The sequence below is a fragment of the Miscanthus floridulus genome, unplaced genomic scaffold (assembly GCF_019320115.1).
Source record: "Miscanthus floridulus cultivar M001 unplaced genomic scaffold, ASM1932011v1 fs_737_4_5, whole genome shotgun sequence".
Taxonomy (NCBI): Eukaryota; Viridiplantae; Streptophyta; class Magnoliopsida; order Poales; family Poaceae; genus Miscanthus; species Miscanthus floridulus.
The window spans coordinates 10,951-22,552 of NW_027097191.1; the positions used below are offsets into that span (position 1 = coordinate 10,951).

At 42.6% G+C, this 11,602-nt stretch overlaps 1 protein-coding gene across 1 annotated transcript; it reads right to left on the reverse strand.

Moving 5' to 3' along the window:
• Positions 1 to 2,293: 2,293 nt before the first annotated feature.
• Positions 2,294 to 8,365, reverse strand: LOC136532897 (uncharacterized). The gene is given in 14 exon segments (XM_066525478.1): positions 2,294 to 2,548; positions 2,637 to 2,735; positions 3,346 to 3,475; positions 3,575 to 3,705; positions 3,909 to 4,010; positions 4,329 to 4,535; positions 4,621 to 4,668; positions 4,862 to 4,935; positions 4,937 to 4,969; positions 5,054 to 5,348; positions 7,149 to 7,224; positions 7,407 to 7,555; positions 7,635 to 7,673; positions 8,003 to 8,365. Coding segments are annotated over 14 exon segments (1,605 nt in total). The 5' UTR covers positions 8,200 to 8,365; the 3' UTR covers positions 2,294 to 2,523.
• Positions 8,366 to 11,602: the final 3,237 nt, after the last annotated feature.

An 11,602-nucleotide genomic window follows, 5' to 3' on the forward strand; every position in this document is an offset into this window, starting at 1 on the left:
ATTCAAAGCTAGTGCTTGAGCCAGATCGATTCTATTGGGGCCAGCAATAATTGTAGTTATTAAACGGGAAAGAGTTATATTTTTAGAGACTGTTTGGTAGTGCTCAAACAAGTTTCTTCACGAGAATCATTCCTCCTAACCTAAACAGCAAAAACGGTATAGATTCTACAGTAGTAGAAATCAAATAAGAATCCCTTTTTCATTTACGCCAGATTATTACGAATCACTTTCCACCTACCCTCCACTTAAATCACTCAGCTAGAGGACTAAAGAATAGAGATCTACCGAACAATCACTTAATCTCAAGAAAAAAAATCTTCGAAGGAAAAAGGAAATGGGGGAGAAGCTTAAGAGGGTGTTCGGCTGGTATGGTTGTGGAGGAATTTAGATGGTTCGAAGAAATTCTAGAGAAATTTGTGAGAGAAAAATAATGTTCCGAATGAAAAAATAAACGGATCAAATTAGATTTAAGGGCACACGAACGGAGCCTAAAAATGGTCGGAAACGTGTGCGTTTTTTTTACTGGTCGTGACAGACTGACGGTCCCCGTACTCCCACGACATCCCTGTGTGTTTAGGTGAAGCTAGGCCGCGTTTAGTTCATCCGCCGATTCGGCGCCGCCCAAAAAACAGGAGCACTGTAGCTACAGTACCGTTTTGTTTTTATTTGGTAATAATTGTTCAATCGTTAACTAATTAGGCTCAAAACGTTCGTCTCGTAGAGTACAACCAAACTGTGTAATTAGTTTTTGATTTCGTCAACATTTAGTACTCCATGTATGTACCGCAAGTTTGATGTGACGGGGAATTTTCTTTTTGCATAGTGCCAAATTCTGGAAATTGGGGAACTAAACAAGGCCCTAGCCACTTGCCACCGTGCAAGTTGAGCCGTGCGCAGACAGGCACACGTGTGACGCCCGGCTTGAGCATGTTCGTTTGGTCATAAACGATCATAAATTTTTAATCGAAATAGTATTTTTCTCTCACACTAAATTAGTCAGTAGTAATAATCTATGATCATATACGACCGTTTAACATGCTGTGGTCGCTGGAGTGAGTTGCCGCCGTAGCCGCAGCAGCAGCAAAGGAGAAGAGGCCCGCCCCGGTAGCGGCACCGGCAGACCGGCATCCACGGCTGGAGGCCGTTGGGTTCTCACGCGCGTGCGCACTGAAGATAGATTCCTCAGCATAGCTGCAGGAGTAGGAGCTTTTTACTTGAAGCAAAGATTCCTTCTTCAGACCTAAATATTTTCGTAGCTAGCCCACTCTCACTCTAGGTCAAATGCTATGGGCAAGTGTTTTTATTTCTTTCTCCTAAACTTTAGTCCTTGTCACATCAGATGTTTGACACATATATAAATTATTAAATATAGACTAATTATAAAACTAAATGCACAGATTAAGACTAATTTTTTAAGCCTAATTAGTTCATGATTTGACAATACAGTGCTACAGTACATGTACTAATGATAGATTAATTAGGCTTAATAAATTCATCTACCACGGATTACTGAGGACTTTTGTAATTTATTTTATTATTACTATCCGAACACGCGACGCGACACCCTTAAACTTTAGCATCTGAATTCAAACCATGGCGCAACATGTTGTATTGTTGTTTCAGTCCCAGTTTTGGCATTTGGCCAACTCAGGAGGATTTTGCACCACGGGGCACGGGCCCTTGTGATAGTTTTATGTTCCACCAATCGAGTCGTTCAGACAGCCGTCCCAGGACATGCAGAGAGAACATGAACAGGCTGAGTCTTGCATGGTTCACTTGTGGCCGCTGCCAATATCTTTCCGAATGCCCAGCTCATGAATGACACAAATCACTATCAGTATGCCTTGAACAAAAAGTAGGTTGCTTTCAGCTTGTTTAAGAATGGGCTCGGTTCAAACTCAGACTCCAGAATCCACTTGCCAAAAGGCTAGGGCCTGTTCGATAGAGCTGGCCAAAGGCCTACTCGATAGAGCTCCCCTTTCTCCAATTTCTCTGAGGAAGTTGATACTGATAGAAGTGATTTTCAGACTGAAAAGTGTTTCTTTATGATTTTCTAGGATAAATTTATACATAAAGTTACTCTGCGTGCAGTGAATTCATTTTGGAGAATCACTCACAAAATCAGTATACGATCACTTCTTAGTAAAAAAAAACTGTTTGGCAAAACAACTCCTAAATTCAGCATGGAAGCTCCTCTGGGAGGTCCACCAAACAGGCCCTAACTAAAACATATTACGCTTACTTGAAAGTGGTTAGCATCATGAGAAACAGATATTAAACCTTCTGAAACTCAAGGAGATAACAATGTTATGTTCTTCACGTAAACCAAACTGAGCTGCAGTTTATCTAATTCGTAACTGGGCAACCACGGAATACACACTCTCGATAATAGGGCTAAGAAAACAAAAACGAAGGCTTCTCATGAGTACACAAACAGCGGGAATGAAAAGCTGAAAACAAATTAACTAAAACATGGCAAGGCTACATGGGAAAGGCACTTTGTTAACAGGGGCCCGGATATTTTCAGTGTCTTGACCTGCTTCGGTACCTGCAGTATCATCATTCTTTCAGCTGCTATCTAAAAGAGTAGCGTGGACTTACAATCTGAGCTGTAGTTAAACTAACGCTGATACTACCTTGGAGAGCGAGAGGGCGACCGGGAACTGGAGAGTGAGCGGGATCGGTACCTTCTTGGGCTTCTGCTCCTACTACGGCTTCTGCTATATCGCCGCCTTCTGCACCAGGAAATGGTGATATTTAGAAGATATAGAAGACGTTTATCAGACTAGTCAATATTAGGTGTTATCACCACGATCAGAACTTTTTAAACAAATACTGTTTAACACTTAATTGAACTTGATTTAATTATGAGTTAAAACCATAAGTCATGCATTGCATTGTGCTTACGTGGGCCCTATGTGAGTTGCCTCTTAGTGGATCTTTGATTTACGCACCTAGAATTATTTTCCTAGAACTACATAAACATATATGTATACATGCATATATATGTTTATATAAGTGGGTATATAAGCATTTATGCTTTTGGTTATGGAAAAGGAGAAAGGAGTGGAGAAGACGCAGCCCAGTAACCAGCCCAACCCGGCCAGGTGGCCCGTCTCCCGACCCTTTTCCTCCCTCACGCGGCCCGCCTTCACCATGGCTCGGCCCAGTCCCTTCCTCCCAGATGAAAATATGGTTTAGAGAGGAAAACAATCAAGCAACCACTTGCATAGCTTTAGGGATGAAAATGACTTCTATTGAGGTCAACAAATCTGCATGCTTAGCATAATTCTCCAATGAAAAAGGAAAAAAACAAACTGAAATAACAAATATTAGTTTAATTACCTTGGTGGGGACCGGCTAAGACTTTTACTGCGGCTACGATGCCTGTATCGACCAACTTCAGCAAGTTTTTCCTGCCTTTGTCGTTCCTGTTCTCGTTTCTTAGCAATCTCAGCAGCTGTGTCCTTTTTAACTGTCAAAAAACATAAGCTTAGTATGCTTACATGCATAGGAGACTACTAGCACCAACCAAAATCTAATATGCAGATTGAATGTAACAATTAGCACATACTTTGCTTGTTAAGCTGTTTGCTCATTATCCTCTTAAGTCTTTCTTGTGGTGTTTCTTTCTTTTCAGTCTGGGGAGTTTTACCAGTTCCTCCAGAAGCACCCTTGCTTAGTTTAGCTAGTGCTGATGATGTACTGTTAACAGAAATCACATGTCAGTAATGATGAAAAATACAAGACGATTTTCCAGTAACAGAGATATGCTCAAGTCGAGACGGCATATCATGCCCATGGAAAATAAAGTAAAGGGTTCTAGACAAACACAGGATATCAATTGCAAGCAACTCGGATGCACATACAGCCGCTCTCTTCATAACATTGTAATCGTCATGACAAACCTGGGGGGCGGTTTCAAAAGTTTTGAAGTTCTTTCCTGTTCCACAGACAAAGAAGACGCAGGATCACTGTGAAGTGCCTCAAGAATTTGACCACCTGACAACCTGCAAGGATATGGGGTATTATAGCCATAATACTTCACAAGGACCAAAGATGCGCAGGTCATAAACTCCACAGCTGACTGTAGATCTATGCATGTTAAATCTTCTTCCTGCTTAGCAAAAATAAAAGGAACCATAAAATGCATGCCTATCTACAAAACAACTATTTTTTTACACCATAGATACCATCATGACCATGTCTTGATCTATCCTATTCCTGACAAAGTCATCTTCAGAATACCAGGACTGATGTAATAAGCTCCATCAGAGAAAAGTTCGTCCAATGTATATTTGCAAATATTAAAAGTCGAGTTTCCCGACCGGTTAGGTATGTCAATTCGTATTGGAGACGAAGGCGGAGAGATCCCTGAAACTTTTGGTACACTGGTGTCATCAGAACCTCCAAATTCAGTAATATATTCAACCCTAGGAGCCTTCGGCTTGCTCCGATAATTGCTTTCAGCATGTATCCCACGGCCATGATGCCTAGAATGGGATGGTGAACGAGATCTTGATCTCGACCTTGATCTGTCAGCATGAAATATATATACAGAGATTAAGGAAAAGCAGATACTTTTGCTGAAAACAAAATTACAATGAACATGGAATGCACCTTCTGCCCCTTGAATATGCTTCATATGATGGGCTTCTCCTTTGCTCCCTATATTCATTATATATATGGTGTCAGGCATCAGAAGTATAACCTTGTCATAAAAATGATTCCAGTTTGTCATAAAAATGATTCCAGTTTGACACCCTTCCCCAGACCCCGCACAGAGCGGGAGCTCTCTGCACTGGGTACGCCCTTTTTTGTCTTCTTTGTTAGAACTTAGAAGAATGATAAATAGCATTACCTATAAGGATCATGATAAGATACCCGTCCAACAGAACGTGCTGCCTCCCGCTCTTTTTCCCGCTCAATCTGAGAAGGCTTTCCTTCTTTCTCTACGGCTCAATTTTTTCTGTACAATTTGATTATATTACTTCTTGCAAGAAGCAAAAAAGCAAGTAAATAGACAAATATTACATGCTATTAAGGCACGCACGATAGATGGGTCGCCTTTAACAATTTCTTTCTGCCGCTTCTCCTCTTCTTTGTTTTTTTTGTCCTTGTAAACAAGCCAGTTATATCTTTTTATCCCAAATTCCTTGGCTATACTTTCCATTCGCTCATCACTGCTATCATCACTACTGAAGTCCTTGTCATCATCCTCATCTTCTTCCTCTTCATCATCATCATCACTGTCTAGGTCTTCAGATTCCTCATTTCCTTCCCCTTTATATGAGTATCCAACCTGTGAATATGCACCTTTGCTAGCAGGAGGCTGTGAGGATTGAGGTCTACCAGAAACAAAAACAAACAATAACTAAGAGTGAAACCAGAAAAAAAAATGAAACACAGGATTTGATGAAAAATAAACTGTATCTCACAGAGAAGCAACGATACGAGTCATACCAAATGGTTAAAATAAACATTCTAGGTATGCATAATGTTATGTACCCCATTATTTAAGTCTGGTTTACATCTGGAATATTCAGAACAGAGGGAAGATGAATAAATTGGTGTCTACTCAGGTATGAGCTGATTTGTGCACTTATTCGGTAGATTCAAGTATCCAACTAACGACCTGCTAGTTCAAAAAATCAGGAATGTCGAATTAAATGCTCTCATCTTGTTCAATTTGGCTGATGTCCACAAATGAGCTAGATTATTTGGAAAGTCTCTCCCTCTATCTTTCTTCTCTGTCCCCATACTAGCATCACTCTATTCCAACTTTTGTTAATGATTGTTTTCTTGGCCTTAGGTTAAACTTCTTTTAATCATAAATTTAGAGTTAAGCTAGTCCAGGCAAATGTCAATGCATATGAGAGCTAATCATGCTAGGAACATAGCAAATCACAAGAGCGACAGACATTGGCAATGACATACACATCTGCATAAACAAGTGTCAAGTTTATCAGCTTTTGTAATTTAACTAAACATATCTTCTGTATTATTTTCAGATAAACATGAACACATAATAACGAGTAGGCTGTCTATGGCACAACGGCAGGACTAGATGAAAATATTTTTATCCTAATCAGTCCCTAAGGTTTAGAGTGCTGAAAATACAGGTAGCCACCTAAACCTGCAAGCACAAGCCTCTTCTTTCTGTGCTTGTTGGGAGGAATATTGTTGGACAATTAATTTGTCAAATGCGGTGAAATGTGCCAACAGAAACAGCCCAAATTGAGATTCTCTGAAAAATATCTTCCTTTTAACAACCACCAAGATGTTTTCTAGTAGTCAATGACATACTAAATATGTACAAAGCATTGAAGATGATATTTATTAAGTTCAAGGCTTCAAGCACTCTTTGACTGAATCGGCATAAAAAAGTTGATAAAACCAGTATGGTGTTTTTTTTTATCAGACTTTCATTATGATTATGCAAAAGCGTTAAACAGTTAAAAACATATCGGTAATACCCAGATACACTTGTGTTTAAGCAATTAATCCTCTTAAGAATGAAAATATTCTAGAAGAAATTTATAAGGCTATACAATTTACTCCAACAGAAATTTTCAATGATAAAAAATCATACAGTCCTCTAATATCAGTTGTCTGTGTAGTTTCCCTAGTCATACGATACTTTAATGTCTGTTATAAGTGTAGCTTCCCTGAGCAACAACAACCACAAAATATCTTGCAAACCTTTGAGTTTGATGAAGTACTTTACTCATTCGGAATCAAAACTTATACCAATGCATGAATGCAATTTTTATTAGGTAGAGCAGCAAAGAGAAACGTGAGAGAGTGGAATCTGTCTGAACAACTGTCTTTAGAAAAGGGGTGTAAAACAATAGTGATCCATGTGCATAGTAACGACCTAGGAACAAGTTCCTTTTACTACTCTGTTGTCATTACTAGTACTATACTCATATTTTATATCAATCCTATTGTAGGGTCAATCCTCTGACCTACCCCAAGTTGCTAGGGACTACCAGCTTTTGTGGTAGTGGTGGTGTCATTTAGTAGAGCAAAGAATTATTGCTCTAATTCCTTAACATTTCACAACAATGTTCTGTGTATAAATGTAACTATGTAAGTTGCAAGAGCAGTAGAGGAAATAGAGGACACAAAATTAAGAGCAAGCGTACTTGTCAAAGCTAAAAGGAAGAAGAGCTTTTGCCTCCAACTCTTGAACAACATGCTGCAAACCGGCCTCATCAGAAACTGCGAAAAGAAGTAAATGTTCAGTTAACCAGTGCTATGAATTGAGAAATAGCACCCTTTTTATGTACTAATTTAGGAACAAAGTGTGCATCAGGACAATCCCTCAAGTGATGTAAATGGATGCAAGACATGAAATTCCTACAGCAACAGCAATAGAACAGAGAAACCAAAAAGGTACCGACATCCTCTGCGACGATGCTTAATCAAATCCCGATAACGTTCAAAATTAACAAATTCCTCTAACTCTTCCTTTTCTTCAGATTTCTCTTGGACTCGAAAAGGACGAGAGCTCGAGTCTCGGATAAAATCAAGCAATGCACGACCATCAAATCTGTTCATTGTAAAGATAATGGGTATTGATTTTCTTGTTCTTAGGATAATCTATCATGAACACAATAAATGATAGTTACCTGTCAATCAAAACATCTTGCTTTCCATTCCATGGTATCCTGCAAGAAAGCATAGTGAATGAGTAGCAGCAATCAAGCGATGACAACAAGCCGTCATTTCCAATTTTCAGTAAACTGAATATTTTTACAAGGAAGAGATAATATCCATTTTTTGGAGATAACAGACTATGCTTCATCAGAGAAAATTGGCAATGCCATGGTTTTATCCGAGACTCAGCGCCCCAGACTCCATCATCAGTTATTACAGTAAACTTTCAACTCGCACAGGATAACCCACGAGACCAAATCCGGAACAGTGCCTCCGCTGCGACCAAGCATCGCACCGCACCGAGAGAAGGAAAGATGGTGAGAGAGGGCGGGGCACGCACAATCCCTGCTGGTCCTCGGTGGCCTGGTACAGGGCGTCGTCGCGGTGGACGCGGCACCGAGTGCCGGAGACCTGGAGCGCCTGCTGCGGGTCGCCGCGGCGGCGAGCGAGGTAGGCGGCTCGGCGCTGCGCCCGGCGGCGGGCCGCGTCCATGAGGTCGTGGACCTTCCGCTCCGACCGCCGCGCCTCGTGCCACATCGCGCCTGCTCCTTCCGGAAGGCTGTGCTGGAAGCCGTGTGGGGCAGTGGGGGTCGCTTGCTGCGTGGAAACCTAACCCTAGGAAGGTGCTAGAAGCAACGGGGGAAGAGACCTGTGAGGAGAGGAGACGACGAGTGCCAAACTCCCAAACCCGTATACATGCCAAATGGACAGTCTCCGGCCTGGCCCGCTAAAGCACGGCTCACTAGGCTTGTCGTGCCATGCCGAGCCCGTCCATGGGCGGTGGCAACAGCCCAACCACGGCAGATAGGGAAGGTTCCCCAATAACTCTTTCTCTTTTTTATCATTAAAAAAAACTCCATCTCCCCTCTCTCTCAAAAAGAGAGAGAGAGAGTTGCATCTCCCCCAATAGCATGGGCTCCACAACTGACACTTCTTTTTCTCTCCTCACTATCCGTACCAGACTACTATAGCTGCCGTCCTCCGCAACCGCCGTCGCCCGCAGGGGTTTGGAGTAGCGCAGATCCTCTTTGTAGAGCTTGGTGGTGGTGGCGAGAGCACTACCAAGCGTGCCAGCCTCTCCTCCGACGATGTCTCCACCCTCCGGTGATCTAGGCCTACCTCCTCAGACCCGCGCAACGAGGTATAGAGGGTTGTGCTTGTCGTCGTCGTTGTTGCGAGCGATAGCATGTAGGCGTCGTTGGCACGCCATGGCTAGGAAGAGGAGCTTTCAAGCGGCGGCCATGGCAGAATTGGATCTAAGCTCGCACCCGCTCGAGCTCGGTGGAAATGGTAGGTGGTGGATGAAGAGAAGGTGGCGGGGCCAAAGGAGAAAAGGGGACGAAGAAGGGAAAGGGGGCCATGGCCGAGGGCAGAGGGGATGGGGAAGAGGCAACATGGTTGGGCACCCGTGAAAGGTCCTCATATGGCTAGAAGAGGGGTGAATAGCCTATTAAAAATTCTATGAAAGCACTAAAGCAAATTGATTAGTAAGACATGGCGCAATGCAATTTTGCTCTAGCTTTACCAGGGCTGCAAGCCACCTAACCCAACAAATCTAGTTACTATGATCACTAGCACACACAAGAGCTAAGTCTCTACTCACTAAGTTAGTGTGCTTTCATGGACTAACTAAAGAGCCACACTAACCAAATTAACAAGCTCTCAAAGATTAGCTACACTAAAGAGCTTGACAACTAGTTTGCGGAAAAGTAGATGAGAGAGTAGGGTGATTATACCGCGCATCGAGGGATAAATCAATTACAAGATGAATACCAATCAATCACCGAGAGAAATATAAGAGACAAGTGACACACTAATTTTCTCGTCGGCACGCTAGTTCTCATTGTGTCGACCAACACTTGGTGGTTCAATGGCTAATAGGTATCACACACCTAGCCCACAAGAGGCGCCGCAAGAACCTACCCACAAGTGAGGTAACTCAATGACACGAGTAATTTACTAGAGCTACCTTGCGGCTCTTCGCTGGGGAAGGTGCAAGACCCCTCACAATCACCGAAGCCGGCCACGAACAATCACCAACACATGCCGAAGCTCCTCCGCTACTCCAAGCCGTCTAGGTGGCGGCAACCACCAAGAGTAACAAGAAATCCACAGCCACAATGATCCCCAAGTGCCACTAGATGCAATCACTCAAGCAAATGCACTTGAAATCACTCCTAATCTCACTATGATGATAAATTAATGATGAAGATGAGTGGGAGGTGTTTGCTTAGGCTCATAAGGATGTTAGAAATGTCAAAGTACCAAGAGAGTGAGCTCCAAGCCGGCCAAATACTATTTATAGACGCCCCCTCGAAATAGAGCCGTTGCTCTGCTCGTGGGCTGACCGGACGCACTGACCGGATGGACCCCAGCATCCGGTCGCCCTCGGCTGTCCACGTGTTCTCATTCAAACCTCGCCCATTCATCTCCAACGGTCAAGTCATAGTCACGCGAAACGATAAGTTATGACCGGACTCACTGCACGATTGATCGGACTCTAAGCCACGCAGCGTCAGGTCGAGTACAGAGAGGTTCTAAAACCGTTAAACTTTGACCGGATGCGTCATATCATAGACGATCGGATGCGCCAGTGAGTCCAGTCGCTACATCTCAACTATGCACGCACCACTGAGTACTGACCGACTCAGGAACAGTGTTCCCCGCGCGTTTGGTCACGCCAGCGTTCGATCGACCGCCTGAGCACCTCCTTTGTGCGTGATGACTGGACGCGACCACGAGTCAGCTACTTGCGTCCGGCCCTTGCTTGGCACCCTCGGCCAGCACTTCACGCCACCGGCTATAATTGATCGGATGCTGCCTAGGGTCAGGTCCCACGTCTGGTGTAACGTCCGGTCAGGGACTGCCGTCGCCTTTCCTTTTTCTATCTCCTCAACCACTTTTCCCTTCCTTCCAACTTGGTAACCACAAAGTGTAGAACTTTGTGTGTACGTGTGTTAGCATTTTTAAAGCATTTTACAAGGGTCAAAGTTAGCACACTAGGTTCCTAAATGCAATGCATGAATCATATCACCTAGTGGCACTCGATAAACCGCTTAGCCAAAGATTTCCCCTCTTTATAGTATGGCTCCTTCTATGGTGTCTTGAGTGCAAACAAAAATAGCTCATATTATTATACCTTTGCCTTGAGCCCATTTTTGTTTTTCTCTTTCTTCCATTCCAAATGTGAAGCACTTGATCATCTCTTTTGTGGCCATCATCTTCACCATGGCCATCATCTAGCATCAGCACTTGGGTTGGATCACCTTATCTAATTCATACACTTAGATCAAAGGTTAGTCCTAGGTTTCATCAATTAACCAAAACCAAACTAGGGCTTTCGGTCTCTCCATTTTTTGTAATTGATGACAACCCTTTACAAAGATATTCAATGAAATTTTCTTGGATTCATGTTGCTTGCCCAAGCATATTACCATGTGTAAAGGTTATGGACAAGTTTCATAAACCCAATTTAGTAACATTAGCTCCCCCTACATATGTGCTAAGAGTTTGGATTTGAAAGCTTGCACATATGCATGGATTAGGAAGTGTGGGGAAGTAATGGCTACCAAATGATGCTAAGGTGTAAAGAATGGACCTTTGAAGCATGATACCAATCGGAGTTGCCATTTGAACACCATCCTTAATACCATGGTTTGCTAGATATCACTTGAAAATAAAAGACACTAGATACCTCATGAGATCAACATTAGAAACAAAGGCTCTAGCACCACTTGTAAATTCAATTCAAGTGTCTAGCTATCCTATGCATGCTAGTTTTTCATTACATCAACCATTTTCTACAATCTAGCATACACCACACAAACATAGATATGGAATTAAAACTTGTGCCATGCAAGCAAACATATGTAATGCACATACAAATACAACATACAAGTTTATAAGCTTGCTCCCCCTACTTGTGTGCTTCAAGTTTTAA